Source organism: Aotus nancymaae, unplaced genomic scaffold (assembly GCF_030222135.1).
Source record: "Aotus nancymaae isolate 86718 unplaced genomic scaffold, 86718_ANA_hifiasm-v0.15.2.pri h1tg000016l, whole genome shotgun sequence".
Taxonomy (NCBI): Eukaryota; Metazoa; Chordata; class Mammalia; order Primates; family Aotidae; genus Aotus; species Aotus nancymaae.
Window position 1 is genome coordinate 66,007,705 of NW_026988428.1, and position 17,220 is coordinate 66,024,924.

General features: G+C 46.6%; 1 protein-coding gene across 6 annotated transcripts; it reads left to right on the top strand.

Moving 5' to 3' along the window:
- The first annotated feature begins 2,899 nt into the window (after positions 1–2,899).
- ING4 (inhibitor of growth family member 4) lies at positions 2,900–15,629 on the top strand. Of its 6 annotated transcripts, none has more exons than XM_012472811.2 (8): positions 2,900–2,984; positions 9,111–9,182; positions 12,807–12,973; positions 13,153–13,267; positions 13,435–13,543; positions 13,792–13,939; positions 14,822–14,883; positions 14,972–15,629. In XM_012472811.2, exons 1-8 carry the CDS (start codon positions 2,948–2,950, stop codon positions 15,009–15,011), a joined length of 750 nt encoding a protein of 249 aa, XP_012328234.1. In that variant the 5' UTR covers positions 2,900–2,947; the 3' UTR covers positions 15,012–15,629. The 6 variants fall into 6 exon arrangements, with proteins under 6 accessions (XP_012328234.1, XP_012328235.1, XP_012328236.1 ...); XM_012472812.3 differs by having other exon boundaries at positions 13,438–13,543; XM_012472813.3 differs by having other exon boundaries at positions 13,153–13,258.
- The last annotated feature ends 1,591 nt before the right edge of the window (positions 15,630–17,220 follow it).

Consider the following 17,220-nt stretch of genomic DNA (forward strand, 5'->3'; position numbering starts at 1 on the left):
TTGGTCATGTGTTAACAAACAGCTAATCTCCCTATGGAAGAAAAACGGAAGCCTCTTGAAAGGACCTACACTCCTGCCTGAGTCTCTGTGGAAGAAGGGCTTCCAGTTGGCAGTGTGTATGTATATGTATGTTCATTATCTTGTGAAAATCATAACCAGTTAAGGGGTGCAAGATTGATTTATGCAGGAAGAGCTGTAGTACTGTGGAGTAGAATGTGGTCAGGAAACAGACTTCAGCCCTTTGCCTACCATCAGCCAGTGTTGGCCAGGGTGATTCTTCAACTGTTAGTGAAGGGATTGGACTAAATAACTCCCAAGATACCTTTTTTTGAGAATTAAGAACCTTGCTTACAGGCCAGGTGCCATGACTCAACACCTGTAATCCCAGCACTTTGGGAGGCCAAGGCAGGCAGATGACGAGGTCAGGAGTTCAAGACCAAACCCCATCTCTACTAAAAATACAAAAATTAGCCAGGCGTGGTAGCTCACTCCTGTAGTCCCAGCTACTCAGGAGGCTGGGGCAGAAGAATCACTGGAACCTGGGAGACAGAGGTTGCAGTGAGCTCGGATAGCACCACTGTACTCCAGCCTGGGCCACAGAGCGAGATTCTGTCTCAAAAAGAGAGAAAACCTTGCTTTAAGCATTGAAAAAGTTGTGACGAAGCTCTCATATCTAAGAATTGGTGGTTCTCTGGGACTGCTGGCCAACAGCACTTACCTAGTTGGCCTGGGATGGTTAAAATAAGTGCCTACTTATTTTAGTGCTAGATATCCTCTGTGGGCACTTAAGATGGTGTCTCAATATATTGTGTGATACCAATTAATGTGTCACATGACCAAATATGCCAGTGTTTCTCAGCTCCCTATTTTCTGCTTTTTGCTCCACTCATCAACTCTTGAAAGGCCTTAATGGCCCTAACTTCATCACCAATATTAGAACCAGAATCTACTCTTTTTATGGATACATTCACATGCACTCACTGCAACAACCCAGGAGGCAGTTAGAATTCTTACTGTATGGTAAAACAGGCACAGAGATTAAATTACCGAAAAGCATGACTCTTAGAGTGAAGTCTTCTGGATTCTATTGCTGTGTCTTAACTACCTGTACACTGGTAAACCTGGGTTTAGGGGCTACAGATCCTTTGAGCTCTGATCCCCCTACCACTCAGCCCCTGACCCCCTCCTCCAGCCTGCTCTTACTGTCCAGATAATGTTCTAAATACACCCCTGCAGCCATCTCGAAGCAAAACAAAGTAACTTGCAATCCGCCCTGGGTTGGAAGTTGCTCTTCTTCACATAATGTGGTAGAAATCATATAGCATATAGCTCAAAGTCTGTCTCATTAAAAACTTGTCATAAGACATTGATAATTCTATTTTTTTTTTTTTTTTTTTTTTTTGAGACAGAGTTTCGCTCTTGTTACCCAGGCTGGAGTGCAATGGCGCGATCTCGGCTCACCGCAACCTCCGCCTCCTGGGTTCAAGCAATTTTCCTGCCTCAGCCTCCCGAGTAGCTGGGACTACAGGCGTGCGCCACCATGCCCAGCTAATTTTTGTATTTTTTAGTAGAGACGGGGTTTCACCTTGTTGACCAGGATGGTCTCAATCTCTTGACCTCGTGATCCACCCGCCTCGGCCTCCCAAAGTGCTGGGATTATAGGCGTGAGCCACCGCGCCCGGCAGACATTGATAATTCTTATTAAGGACGGGTATGAAAGGTGTGAGAGATGGCAATTATCTCTAAAATACTATCTTACTAACACCATTATTAGGTTATGGCCCTTGAGTTCTGTTTGCCTAGTGTGTTGGCAGCCTCTCATGCCCTTGACTGGTTTCCATTCTAGTGAAAACCATAGAGGTCATCGCTGACTAGAGTGATGGCTGGCAACTAACTACTAGCCCAGTAGTAATACTGCTCCATACCTCAATCCCTTCAGAATCATGATGCTAACATCACATATAAACAAAAGCAAAACAGAAATATGAGATTTCCCCCTTAAGAGAGTAGCAAGAGGGGCCAGGCGCAGTGGCTCACGCCTGTAATCCCAGCACTTTGGGAGGCCAAGGTAGGCGGATCACCTGATGTCGTGAGTTAAAGACCAGCCTGACCAAGGTGGCGCAGCCACTCGGGAGGCTGAGGCAGGAGAATCGCTTGAACCCAGGAGGCGAAGGTTGCGGTAAACTGAGATCGCATGCCATTGCAGTCCAGCTTGGGCAACAAGAGCAAAACTCTGTCTCAAAAGCAAGAGGGCAAGGCTGAAAGTAATATTTTTTTTATATGTGAAAGTGTATTCGAGTTTAAAGGACAGGAGCTCTGAACAAAAGGTGTGCAGAATTATAGCTTTATTGAGTCATTCTTTGTATTTATAAGTAGAAAGTTGATAATCTTTCTCAAGTTAAACAAATGATGCTGGGGGAGACGGTGTTTGTGTGAGTTAAAAGAAATGAAGAGGGTTTAAATCTCTCAAGGCCTGATACTCCTCAACTTCCTTAAGAAACCATATGGCTTGAAAAAAGTCATATTCTGCAAAAGAGGGGAAAAAATGTTGGATCTTCCAGTTGCTGAGAAAGGATGTTTACACAATACAATCCTAAAGAGAACGGTTACACCCGCACCGATTACCATGCTTTCCCGTTTTGGAGGGAAAAAAGTTTGCCAGAGAATGCAAAATGGCGACCTCCAGTGACGTCATACCTACCGCGGTCGCGTCGTGGGGTCTCTGTAAGGGCGGAAGCGCTCTACAGCCGCCTCGCTATGGGCAGTCGTGGCTACCGTGCAAAAAGATAAGTTTCAGCGTCGGGCGGATGTGTACCGGCGGTAATTTAGTAAGGGCGGAAGTTTCCCTTTTAAGGGCGGAAAAGCTTTAACCCCAAAATGGCTTCGGCCCCTGTCGCGTTACAGTCACTTCCGGGGCAGATCGGAAGTTGCTTTGTTTTGCTTCGAGATGGCTGCAGGGATGTATTTGGAACATTATCTGGACAGTAAGAGCAGGCTGGAGGCGGGGGTCGGGGCCGTAGAATGGTGGGGGGATCAGGGCTGAGAGGATCTGTAACCCTTAAGTCCCAGTGATGAGAAGGTCACAATTGTGAAGGGGTTCTGTGGCAGGAAATATTGGAGGGTGCGGAGAAAGAGGGGGCGGGGCAGCAGGATCTAGGCCCTGCTGTTGGGTGTAGATGAGGGAGGGGCTGCGGGGTGGGGGTTAGGGATGTGTCTTGAAGGGCTAGGATGCTTGGCCGGGAAGATTAATTGCTGCCCCCATTCTCCAGGGTCTCAAGCCTCGGTAGATTTTTTTTTTTCCCATAGTCGTTCAGAATCGATATCACCCACTGCCATTTGGAGCAGCAGTAAAGACCTTTCCTCCACTCCATTCTTACTCAGAAGTGGCTTCTCATGGGGTTGAGAGTGGTGGTGGTGAGTGACCGCTGTCAGATGATGAACTGGAACGCTTCTTTTCATGGAGTAAAGATCTAATTCCCATCAAATGAAAATATGGTGTTTAGGCCGGGCGCGGTGGCTCAAGCCTGTAATCCCAGCACTTTGGGAGGCCGAGGCGGGTGGATCACGAGGTCAAGAGATCGAGACCATCCTGGTCAACATGGTGAAACCCCGTCTCTACTAAAAATACAAAAATGAGCTGGGTATGGTGGCGCGTGCCCGTAATCCCAGCTACTCAGGAGGCTGAGGCAGGAGAATTGCTTGAACCCAGGAGGGGAGGTTGCGGTGAGCCGAGATCGCGCCATTGCACTCCAGCCTGGGTAACAAGAGCTTAACTCCGTCTCAAAAAAAAAAAAGAAAATATGGTGTTTATATCATTTGTGTAAACCACCCCTGCACAAAGCCTACTGCCCTGTGCACTTACATTTGTTTTAGGGTCCGGAGTCATTTATTCAACAAATATTTATCGAGGTCCTGCTGTGAGTCAGACATAATGTCAGGCACTGGGGTTAGAAAAATGAATAAGACGAGGCCCCTGACCTCAAGAAACTCATAATCTACTAGGAAACAGATTCTGCAAATAATTATAAAACACTGTGACAAGTGAAATAATAGAAATACATTAAAAAGGACAGTTGGTAGGCAACGCTGGAGAAAAGGGGAATAATTACCTGGGGATATAGGAAAAGCTTTACAGAGGAGGTGATGTTTGAATAGGGTCTTGAAAGTTATTTGCCAGTGAGGAGAGAAAAAGAGAAATTCCAGGTTGGGGAAAGCATCAGCAAAGGTAGTGTGATGGGTTTGTTGCAGTGTCAAGGGTGTTTGATATTTATGACCCATAGGTCAGCATATCTGATATTTATGACTCTAAGGTAAGAGATTGAGAAACAAGACTGGAGAAAGAGGCTGAGGCTAGATGGGACAGGGTCTTTTAAGCCAGACTAAAAAGTTTGCATTTTAAAGTAGACTGATTTTTATAAAGGAAAATGATTGATATATAGTAAATTGGAGCATGATAACGTTGGTAACAGAGATCAATTAGTGATAACATTCCAGGACAGAGATAAGAACCTGATTTTAGGGAGTTACAGAAGTATTTAGGAATTAAATATGAAAGGACTGACTGAGTGGTTGAGAGACAAGGAAGAATCTAAGGTGGCTTCTTCTTGCTTAGAAAGTTAGGTGGACAGGCTGGGCACAGTAGCTCATTCCTGTAATCCCAGCACTTTGGAAGGCTGAGGCGGACAGATCACTGGAGGTCAGGAATTCAAGACCAGCCTAGCCAACATGGTGGAACCCAGTCCCTACTAAAAAAAAAAATTAGCTGGGCATGGTGGCATGTGACTATAATCCCAGCTACTTGGGAGGCTAAGTCAGGAGAATCACTTGAATCCAGAAGGTTGCACTGAGCCAAGGTCATACCACTTCACTCCAGCCTGGGTGACAGAGAGAGACTTCATGTCCCTCTCAAAAAAATAAAAATAAAAATAAAAGGCTGAAGTCTGGGCATGGTGGCTCATGCCTGTAATCCCAACACTTTGGGAGGCTGAGGCAGGTGAATCACCTGAGGTCAAGAGTTCCAGACCAGTCTGGCTAACATGGTGAAACCCCATCTCTACTAAAAATTATCTGTGCGTGGTGGCAGGTGCCTGTAATCCCAGCTACTTGGGAGGCTGAGGCACAAGAATCCCTTGAACCCAAGTTCACACCATTGCACTCCAGCCTCGGTGACAAGAGCGACACTGCAACTTGAAAGAAAAGAAAGTTACTCAGAGAAGAAAAGATCATGCCAACTGCTGCAGAGTTATTTTTTAGGATAGGCCTAATAACACCATTTGATTTGGTAAGTAACCAGTGACTTAAAGTAATGTCAGTGAACTGGTGGTAGCAGACCTGAGGTTGTCGGTTAAAACAGTAGAGGCATTTTAATTTTTTTAATTCATTTTTGTTTGTTTGTTTGTTTCTTGAGACGGAGTCTCACTTTGTTGCCCAGGCTGGAGTACAATGGCATGATCTCGGCTCATTGCAACCTCTGTCTCCCAGATGCAAGCGATTCTCCTGCCTCAGCCTCCAGAGTAGCTGAGATTACAGGCGACTGCCACCATGACTGGGTAATTTTTCTATTTTTTTTTTTTTTTAAAGACGGGGTTTCACCATGTTGGTCAGGCTGGTCTTGAACTCCCGACCTCAGGTGATCTGCCCGCCTTGGCCTCCAAAGTGCTTGGATTACAGGCGTGAGCCACCATGCCTGGCCTAATTTTTGTATTTTTAGTAGAGATGGAGTTTTACTATGTTGGCCAGTCTGGTCTCAAACTCCTGACCTCAGGTGATCCACCTGCCTTGGCCTCCCAAAGTGCTGGGATTACAGGCATGAGTCACCACACCAGGCCTTTTATTTTATATATATATATATATTAAAATATATATATATATTTATATTAAAAATACATATATATTTATATATCTATATAAATAGATATATAAAATTCATAGGTATTATGTATAATATATAATTTTTATAGAGACAGGGTCTGGACATGTTGCCCAGGCTGGTCTCAAACTCCTGAAATCAAGCGATCTGCCTGCCTTGGCCTCCCAGAGTACTGGGATTACAAGCATGAACCACTGTGCCCGGCCAGTAGAGGCATTTTTTAAGTTTTAGGTGGAGTCTTGGGAAGAGATCTTTTTTTTTGTACTGGGGGGACAAATATTCATGCATTTATTCAGGTATTTACTGAGTACCTGCTCTACGCAAGTCATAATTCTAAACACTAGGGAAACAGGAGAGAATAAGATAGCCATATTCGGCCTGGGGAGACATACCAAATAACTAATTTCACAATTATTTTTTTCTTTTTTTGTTCTTTGAGACAGTCTTGCTCTTTCACCCAGGCTGCAGCCTCCCCTTCCTTGGTTCAAGCAATTGTCCTGCCTCAGTCTCTCAATGTCGAGAGAGGCCACTACGCCCATCTAATTTTTGTTTTGTTTTGTTTTTGAGATAGTCTCCCTCTGTCACCCAGGCTGGAGTGCAGTGGTGCGATATCAGCTCACTGCAACCTCTACTTCTTGGATTTAAGCAATTCTCATGCCTCAGCCTCCCAAGTAGCTGGGATTACAGGTTTCACCATGTTGGCCAGTGTGGTCTTGAACTCCTGACCTCAAGTGATCTGCCCGCCTCGGCCTCCCAAAGTGCTGGGATTATAGGCATGAGCCACTGTGCCTGGCCCTAATTTTTGTAATTTTAGTAGAGAGCCATGTTGCCTAGACTGGTCTCAAACTCCTGTCCTTGAGCGATCCACCCACCTCCCAGAGTGCTGGATTACATGTGTGGGCCACCGTGCCCAGCCAACTGATTACATATTTATTTAAGTACAGTTGGATAAGTGCTTTAAAAAGGTGGATAGAATACCTTGACATACATCAGAGTCTAGGAAAGTTGAGTTTGAGCTGAACTTTGGAAGAATGAACAGGAATTTAATAGGCCAAGAGGGATGGGGTGGACAGGATGTGGAAAAGCAAGCAGTGCATTCCAAGCAGAGAAAACAGCTTGTGGAAAGCCAGATGGCAGGAGGAACACAGGCCAGTTTGAAGCACTGAGAGGAGCACAAAGGGAGACTGACATGAGTTAAGGCTGGTATGAGGTAAGCAAGGGCCAGAAAGTGCAGACCGTCTTAAGAGCAATAGGAAGTTACCAGAAGGTTATAAGCTAGAGAGCGACTTGATTAAGTTTGCATTTTTTATTTTTGTGGGTTTTTTTGGTTTTTGTTTTTTTGAGTCAGTGTCTTGATCTGTCACCCGGGCTGGAGTGCATTGGCATGATCTTGACTCACTGCAACCTCTGCCTCCCGGGTTCAAGGGGTTCTTGTGCCTCAGCCTCCCAAGTAGCTGGGATATTACATGCATGTGCACCATGCCTGACTAATTTTTTGTATTTTTAGTAGAGATGGGGTTTCACCACGTTGCCCAGGCTGGTCTTGAACTCCTCAGCTCAGCTGATCCTCCCACCTTGGACTCCCAATGTGCTGGGATTACAGGCATGAGCCACCACACCTGGGCAGATTTGCAGTTTTTAAAAAGGACATTCTGGCTACTATATGGAAGTAGATTGGAAGTATTATATGTATAATTGAGGATACTAGAGACTATTTGTAATCTGAGGACAAAGAGCTTGGAGGCAGTGATTGAAAATAAAGGAAAGGGGCTGGGCTCAGTGGCTCATGCCTGTAATCCCAGCACTTTGGGAGGCCGAGGCATGTGGATCACCGGAAGCCAGGAGTTCGAGACGAGCCTGGCCAAAATGGTGAAACTCTGTCTCTACTAAAAATACAAAAATTAGTTAGATGTGACGGCACACGCCTGTGGTCCCAGCTACTCTGGAGGCTGAGGGAGGAGAATCCCTTGAACCTGGAGGTAGAGGTTGCAGTGAGCTGAGATCGTGCCACTGCACTCCAGCCTGGGCAACGCAGCAAGACTCCATCTCAAATAACAAAAAAAAAAAAAAAAAAAGGAAAGGAAGGAGAAGAGCTTATTTGTGTGTTCTTTTTGTTTTTGAGAAGGAGTCTTAACTCTGTTGCCAGGCTGGAATGTGCATTGGCGCAATCTTGGGTCACTGCAATCTCTGCCTCCTGAGTTCAGGCGATTCTCCTGCCTCAGCCTCCTGAGTAGCTGGGATTACAGGCATGTACCACCACGCCTGGCTAATTTTTGTGTTTTTAGTAAAAACAGTTTCACCATGTTGGTCAGGCTGGTCTCAAACTCCTGACCTTGTGATCCACCTGCCTCAGCCTCCCAAAGTGCTGGATTACAGGTGTGAGCTACTGTGCCCAGTGGGAAGAGCTTATTTGTAAGGAAGGTCACTGAAAGCAAAAAGGGCGGGATAGCTGTGCAGAAATGGAAAGGTTTTGGAGAGAAATAGGTGAGCATGGCTTCTCATGAGGGAACTGATAAATCCTGTCACAGATAAATCCAGAGGTTAAGAGGAAGGAAAACTGATATGCACTTCATTTTTTTGTTTTGTTTTGAGATGGAGCCTCACTCGGTGGCCCAGGCTGGAGTGCAGTGGCTCGATCTTGGCTCACTGCAACCTCTGCCTCCAGGCTTCAAGCATTTCTCCTACCTCGGCCTCCCAAGTAGCTGGGACTACAGGTGCGCACCACCACACCTGGCTAATTTTTTGTATTTTTAGTAGAGACAGGGTTTCACTGTGTTAGCCAGGCTGGTCTTGATCTCCTGACCTTGTGATCTGCCCGCCTCAGCCTCCCAAAGTGGTGGGATTACAGGTGTGAGCCACCCCTCCCGACCTTGTTTGTTTTTGAGACAGGATCTTGCTCTATCACCCAGGCTGGAGTGCAGTGGCTCGATCACAGCTTACTGCAGCCTCTGCCTCCTGGATTCAAGTGATTCTCATGCCTCAGGCTCCCAAGTAGCTGGGATTAGAGGTGCAAACCACCATACTGGGCTAATTTTTGTATTTTTAATAGAGTTGGGGTCTCGCCATGTTGGCCAGGCTGGTCTCAAACTCCTGGACTTGAGTGATCTGCCCCCTTGGCCTCCCAAAGTGCTGGGATTGCAGACATGAGCCACCATGCCAAGCCTGAACTGCACTTTAAAAAGGAGCTGTAACGCCTATGCACAGTCAGTCCTGTGATTCTTTGTTTCTCTCTCTTCCCTAGGTATTGAAAACCTTCCATTTGAATTACAGAGAAACTTTCAGCTCATGAGGGACCTAGACCAAAGAACAGAGGGTACGTACAGAGTAAAAAGCTTTTGTAATAATGAGTGTGTGTAATTTATTTTTCTGCTTGGTGTTACCATATCATCTGGTATGATCTAGAGAACTGTGGCTTCTCTCTCCTTTTTTGCTCTCCTGCAATTCTTAAAACAGGATAATGATCCTCATTTCTGTATCAGCTTTTTTATAACAAATAGAGTATTGTGAAAATGCCTCAAGAATTCAAAGATGCTATATTCTTTATGTCTTCCTCGAGAAGAATTAGGCCAGGTGTGGTGGCTCACACCTGCAATCCCAGCACTTTGGGAGGCATAGGCGGGCGGATCACTTGAGGCCAGGAGTTTGACACCAGCCTGGCCAACATGGTGAAATCCCCATCTCTACCAAAAATACAAAGTTAGCCAGTTGTGGTGGCATGTACCAGTAATCCCAGCTACTCAGGAGACTGAGACATGAGAATCATTTGAACTTGGGAGGTGGAGGTTGTAGTGAGCCAAGATCATGCCATTGTACTCCAGCCTGGGCAATAGAGCAAGACTGTGTTTCAAAAAAAAAAAAAAAAAGAAGAAGAAGAATTAAAGAAAGTCGACTGAGTCATTTCTGCTCTCTATGTTTGATATGTTTATAGGATGACTAGAATGTTTCTACTTCTCTGCATTGTTAATGTTACTATCACAAAATTCCCAGTGTGACTTTAGACCAACTTATGGTAGTTGGGAGCTTTGCTATATGAGAAGCCCTTAAAAGAAAGAAAAAAGAAAACAAAGAGAGGAAAGAAAGAATAAGCAGTAATTGACATCAGGATCTCTACACTGTTCACGCTTACAGAAGCATTAGATACCATCTCCAGCCTTGAACATTGAGCAAATTTGGCTGCATTGGGGCATTCACTTGGTTTCTTCAAATCAAAGATGTCTGTTGGAGCTATCCCCATACCCACTGAAGGATCTTTAGGTCTTATCTTCCATTCTGTGTAGCCATGTTCAAGGATGTAACAGGCTGGTTTTGGGATATGTGAAGCTGTGTCTTAAATTCTCTGGGTAAGTTTGCTCATGAAAAGGTGAACATCATTGAAAACCCTGGACATAGTTTCCTGAGAACTGCCTGCTGAATGGTGAGAACCAGATTGCTTTTTTTGTAATACAGTTGTAACTCTTGAGTTCATGCATAGAAAGACCAGTTGGGGCTGGGCAAGGTGGTTCACTCCTGTAATCCCAGCACTTTGGGAGACCGAGGCGGGCTGATCACGAGGTCAGGAGATCGAGACCATCCTGGCCAACATGGTGAAACCCCGTCTCTACTAAAAATACAAAAATTAGCTGGGTATGGTGGTGTACACCTGTAATCCCAGCTACTCGAAGGCTGAGGCAGGAGAATGGCTTGAACCCGGGAGGCAGAGATTGCAGTGAGATGAGATCACACCACTGTACTTCAGCCTGGCAACAGAGTGAAACTCCATCTCAAAAAAAAAAGAAAAGGAAGACAGTTGGAGATTATGGAACTCTATGTTTTTTCAGCCTCTTCCAAGGGCCTGGAATAAAGTGGAGTATAAGCAGTGTATTCACAGATCTTCCTGGTTATCTGTTTCTGCACTACATTACAGTCAGACTTGTCTCTTTCTACTGACACATTTATGAGCGCTACCAAATATTAGTAAACATCTGTAGTCTCAGTCTCCTGGAACACTCTTCCAATATTAAAACATTTGGGGCCGGGCGTGGTGGCTCAACACCTGTAATCCTGTCACTTGGGGAGGCAGAGGCGGGTGGATCTCCTGAGGTCAGGTGTTTGAGACCAGCCTGGCTTACATGGTGGAAACCTGTCTTTACTAAAACTACAAAAATTAGTTGGGTGTTGTGTGTGTACCTGTAGTCCCAGCTACTCGGGAGGCTGAGGCAGGAGAATCACTTGAACCTGGGAGCTGGAGGTTGCAGTGAGCCAAGATCGCACCACTGCACCCCAGCCTGGGTGACAGAGTGAGACTCGGCTTCAAAAAATAAATAAAACATTTGGGAGGCCAGGCTCATGCCTGTAATCCCAGTACTTTGGGAGGCTGAGGCTAGCAGATCACTTGAGGTCAGAAGTTCAAGACCAGCCTGCCCAACATGATGAAACCACATCTCTATTAAAAATACAAAAATTAGCCAGATGTGGTGGCGCACACTTGTAGTCCCAACTGGTTGGGAGGCTGAGGCATGAGAATTCCTTGAACCTGGGAGACAGAGGTTGCAGTGAGCCAAGATTGTGCCACTGCACTCCAGTCTGGGCGACAGAGCGAGACTCCATCTCAAAACAAACAAAAAAACACATTTGGAGCAATATCTAAGATGGACAAACAGGTAAAATAAGTGGTGGAAAATAAAAGCAAGTTGCAATGATGAGCCAAATAGTTTGGGCACCCTGGGTGCAGTGGCTCACACCTGTAATCCCACCACTTTGAGAGGTTAGGCAGGTGGATCATTTGAGCCTAGGAGTTCAAGACTAGCCTGGGCAATATAGTGAGACCTTGTCTCTACAGATAATTAAAAAAATATATCAGGGTGTGGTGGCATGTGCCTGTGGTCTCAACGACTCCAGAGGCTGAGGTGGGAGGATCATTTGAGCCCAGAGGTTGAGGCTACAGTGTGATCCATGATTATGCCACTGCACTCCACTGGCAACAAAGTGAGACCCTATTTCAAAAAAAAAAAAAAATTGAGTGAGCAGTAAGATAAGCAGAAGAATTGCTACATGGATGGAATAAGGTCTAATTTTAAATTGCATGATATACACAACTACTCAGGAGGCAGAAGTGATAGAATCACTTGAGGTCAGGAGTTGGAGGCCAGCCTAGGTAAGAAACATAAGAGAGACTCTGTGTCTGCCTCTAAAAATAAATAGATTAGGCAAGGCATGGTGGCTCACCCCTTGTAATCAATCCCAGCGCTTTAGGAGGTCAAGGCAGGCAGATTGCTTGAGCCCAGGAGTTCGAGACCAGCAGTTCGAGACCAGCCTGGGTAATGTGGAGAAACCCCATCTCTACAAAAAAATAGAAAAAATTAGCCAGACATGGTGGTACCTGAGATGGGAGGATCACCAGACCTCAGGAAGTTGTGGGTGCAGTGAGCCATGATTATGCCACTGCACTCCATCCTGGGCCACAGAGTGAGACCCTGTGTCAAAAATAAAAATATTAATACATAATTTTAAAATGTATGATATAAATGTACAGACTTGGAAGCCAGCAGCAAGCAGATGACTCAGCCTGATTTGCAGGAGACAGCTGCTGTGGGATGTTTTTGAGAAGGAAACAATGGCTTTTGAGACAAAATTCAAGAAACAACAAGCCCTGCAAAGAAGCATCTTCAGACATGAACAAAATATCAATGTGGTGTGCAAAGGATCCCATGCTGTGTTGCGATAATTTACATTCCAAGTATGATAGCAATGTTTTCAGCACTTTGAAAGGACCTTTAAAGCAAATATTGTCAGTATATTGCATTACTTGAGTGCATGGCACAGTACCTCTGAACACTGAGTACTTTTTACTTGGAGGGTTATGCTAGTCAATGGAAAAGGTCCAAGGAACAAGAGGAAGAAGTGTGTTTCACCTAGCCACTCAGGGGCCATTGTGACCAGGCCTCTGTCTCTGTTGTAGACCTGAAGGCTGAAATTGACAAGTTGGCCACTGAGTATATGAGTAGCGCCCGCAGCCTGAGCTCCGAGGAAAAATTGGCCCTTCTCAAACAGATCCAGGAAGCCTATGGCAAGTGCAAGGAATTTGGTGACGACAAGGTGCAGCTTGCCATGCAGACCTATGAGATGGTATGGCCCTGTTCATGGCTCCCCACCTACCTCCCATCTAATCCTCAGGGTCTTAGACCCCTCCTTCAACTGTGTTGGGATCTGTTTGGGGTCTGTGAGATCCATAGACTCTGCCTTAACCTATTTTGTTTAATTGGAACCAGTTTTGTACCTCTCCTTTCTTCTTCCTTTCCACCCAGGTGGACAAACACATTCGGCGGCTGGACACAGACCTGGCCCGTTTTGAGGCTGATCTCAAGGAGAAACAGATTGAATCAAGTGACTATGACAGCTCTTCCAGCAAAGGCAAAAAGAGTGAGGAGGAGGGTGGGGCTGTGAGAGGTGGGGCGAGGATTCAATGAGAGAAGACGCCAGCTCTTCATCTGGGGGCAGTGGGGCACCAGGTTGGAAAGAGAGAGAGAGAAGAGGACTTAACTGATCTTTCTGTCTCCCTGCCTTCTGGCTTTCCCCCTCTTTCCTAGAAGGCCGGACTCAAAAGGAGAAGAAAGCTGCTCGTGCTCGTTCGAAAGGGAAAAACTCAGATGAGGAAGCCCCCAAGACTGCCCAGAAGAAGTTAAAGCTCGTGCGCACGTGAGTGTATCAGGGAGCCCTTTGCCAGATGACATCCTCTTCTCTCCCAGTGCCCCACTCCCAGCCTGCACTGCCCCCTGCCACTTTCTATATCTCTGTGCCAAGAACTCTTCTTATCATGTTGGTATCTGCTGGAGAAGAGAAGCCACAAATCATTTGCCCCACCAGGATCTCCTGCCACCTCCGAAAGCCTCAGGCTTTAGCTTCCCTTCCTGTAGATGACACTTTCTCTTCCTCTTGGCATGCAGAAGTCCTGAGTATGGGATGCCCTCAGTGACCTTTGGCAGTGTCCACCCCTCTGATGTGTTGGATATGCCTGTGGATCCCAACGAACCCACCTATTGCCTTTGTCACCAGGTCTCCTATGGAGAGATGATTGGCTGTGACAACCCTGATGTAAGAAACACTTTGCCTCAGGATGGGGGGTTGTGAGGGGCATGAAGGGAGTGGGTACAAGAGGGAAAATCCCACAGTTGAGTACTGGGACTTGAGAATAGAAGGAAGATGGGCTGGGCATGGTAGCTCTTGCCTGAAATCCCAGCACTTTGAGAGGCTGAGGCAGGCAGATCACTTGAGGTCAGGAGTTCGAGACCAGCCTGGCCAACATGGTGAAACCCCTTCTCTACTAAAAATGCAAAAATTAGCTGGGCGTGGTGGCACACACCTGTAATCCCAGCTACTCGGGAGGCTGAGGCAGGAGAATCACTTGAACCTGGGAGGCAGGGGTTGCAGTGAGCTGAAATCGTGCCACAGTACTCCAGCCTGGGCGACAGAGCAAGACTCTGTCTCAAAAAAAAAAAAAAAAGAAGAAGAAAAGGCCTGACGCGGTGGCTCATGCCTGTAATCCCAGCACCACCTTGGGAGCCCGAGGAGGGTGGATCACTTGTCAGGAGTTCGAGACCAGCCTGGCCAACATGGTGAAACCCAGTCTCTACTTAAAATACAAAAATTAGCCAGGCGTGGTGTCATGTGTCTGTAATCCCAGCTACTTAGGAGGCTGAGGTGGGAGAATTGCTTGAACCTGGGAGGTGGAGGTGGCTGTGAGCTGAGATTGTCATTGCATTCCAGCCTGGGCAACAGAGTGAGATTCCATCTCAAAAAGGGAAAAAAAAAAGAATTGAAGGAAAATGGTGGGAACTGGTTGGCCTTGGGACTTCCAAGAATGCTCCAAAAGGATGGAGTACAGGACAGGACATACCTAAGGAATCTGGAGGGGCTTTCTCTCCTTCCTCTGGCCCGTCCTGGCCCCTGACTACTTTTTCCTTCTTCCTCTTCCAGTGTTCCATTGAGTGGTTCCATTTTGCCTGTGTGGGGCTGACAACCAAGCCTCGGGGGAAATGGTAAGTGGCAGGAGCTGAGGGTCCCTGAGGTGAGTGGTAGAGGGCATTCTCCCTTTCACTTACTTTTCTCTCCCCTTCTGTTTTTCAGGTTTTGCCCACGCTGCTCCCAAGAACGGAAGAAGAAATAGATAAGGGCCTTGGATTCCAACACAGTTTCTTCCACATCCCCTGACTTGGGCTAGTGGGCAGAGGAATGCCTGTGCTGGGGCCGGGGGTTCAGGGAGAAGTGGATGACACAGTACTGTCATCCCCTCTCCTCCCCTCTCCCCACTCCCGGTGCTGAGGCTGCATCAGACCCTGGTAGGGAGGGGTACCGCAGCCACTAACGGTATGTGCTCTCCTTCAGTCCTCTCCCTTCAAAGGGACGTGGTCTTGCCCACTGTCCTTTTGCCTCCATGCTGAGGTTGGTGCTGTATTTCAGAGGGAGGGTCCTTTTCATTCCCCTTGCTTTGTATTTAAGGACTGGGGCATAGCATGGGGGCAGTCCCCTAGACCTCTTCCTTCCCCCTCCTCCTGTGGTGAGGGCTAGGTATGATCAACACTGTCTTCTCCATTCCCTTCCTGCTTTTTTCATGGTGGGGGATCCCCCAGGTTATCTAGGCTCTGGCCCTAGTTGAAGGGGAACCCCTTCCTCTGTGCCAAGAGGATTCATCCTGGCCTTGTGAATGGGAGAGGGGGCAAGGTGGAATGCAGATAACTCACATGTAAAAGGAACTTGGGTAGGTAAATAAAAGCTCTACATGTTGGCCTGCTGTGTTTATTGTATAGACATTGTTTTAGTAAATGTGCTGAGCATTTCTTTTTGCATCCTCTGGGTTGGATACGATGTGAGACGATGGCATGCCAGAATTAGGACACGACATGAAACCAGAGTGATGCCTCTGCCCGAGAACCCACAAGTTCTCAACTTGGGAAAGACAGAGGTGCTGAAGGGTGGGCCTCAGACCAGGGGTCTCCAAAACTTTGTAAATTGTACAGCTTTTCTCCATAAAACATCTTTCACTTAATTTCCAATAAATGATGTATTTCTGTTATTCATGTGTACTACTATACTAAATATTAGCTTGATTTCTTCCTTTATGTTTTTTTTTGAGACAGTCTTGCTCTGTCACCAGGCTGGAGTGCAGTGGTGTGATCTCAGCTCACTGCAACTTCCACCTACCAGGTTCAAGTGATTTAACTGCCTTAGGCTTCCTAGTAGCTGGGACTATAGGCACAAGCCACCATGCCCAGCTAATTTTTGTATTTTTAGTAGAGATTGGGTTTCACCATGTTGGCCAGGATGGTCTCGGTCTTTTGACCTCATGATCCACCCGCCTTTGCCTCCCAAAGTGCTGGGATTACAGGCGTGAGCCACCATGCCTGGCATGATTTCTTAAAAAAAAAAAAAAAAAAAAAAAGTGGGCCAGGTGCAGTGGCTCATTTCTCTAATACCAACACTTTGGGAAGCCAAGGCAGGTGGATCAACTGAGGTCAGGAGTTTGAGACCAGCCTGGCCAACATGGTGAAACCCCATCTCTACTAAAAATACAAAAATTAGCTGGGCATGGTATTGGGTGCCTGTAATCCCAGCTACTTGAGAGGGTGAGGCAGGAGAATCACTTGAACCTGGGAGGCAGAGGTTGCAGTGAGCTGAGATTGCACCACTGCTCTCCAACCTGGGCAACAGAGTGAGACTCTTGTGTCAAAAAAACTAAATAGGCCAGGTGAAGTAGCTCCCACCTGTAATCCCAGCGCTCTGGGAGGCCGAGGTGGGCAGATCACCTGGGTCAGGAGTTCGAGGCCAGGCTGGCCAACATGGTAAAACCCCGTCTCTGCTGAAAATACAAAAATTAACCAGATGTGGTGGTGCATGCCTGTAATCCCACCTACTTGGGAGGCTGAGGCAGGAGAATCACTTGAACCCAGGAGGCGGAGGTTGCAGTGAGTGGAGACCAGCCATAATTTTTGTATTTTTGGTAGAGACAAGGTTTCACCATTTTGGCCAGGCTGGTCCTGAACTCCTGGCCTCCAAGAGGTCCACCCTCCTTGGCCTCCCAAACTGCTGGAATTCCAGAAATGAACCACGGTGCCTGGCCTCTATTTTATTTATTTAATTTTATTATTATTATTTTTTGAGTCAGGGTCTCACTCTGTCACCCAGGCTGGAGCTCAGCTCACTGCAGCCTCAACCTCCAAAGACTCAGGTGAACCTCTTGCCTCAGGCTCCCTGAGTAGTAGCTGGGACAACAGGCACACACCACCACACCTGACAATTTTTTTATTTTTTGTAGAGACAGGGTTTCACCATGTTGCCCAGGCTGGTCTGGAACTCCTGGGCTCAAGGGATCCATCCAC

Bases quoted from the DNA above. Each gene is read 5' to 3' on its own strand.
- ING4 (XM_012472811.2), top strand. From the start codon at position 2,948: ATGGCTGCAGGGATGTATTTGGAACATTATCTGGACA. The intron at 2,985-9,110 runs GTAAGAGCAGGC...TCTCTTCCCTAG, and splicing joins TTTGGAACATTATCTGGACA to GTATTGAAAACCTTCCATTT. The intron at 13,544-13,791 runs GTGAGTGTATCA...CTTGGCATGCAG, and splicing joins AAGTTAAAGCTCGTGCGCAC to AAGTCCTGAGTATGGGATGC.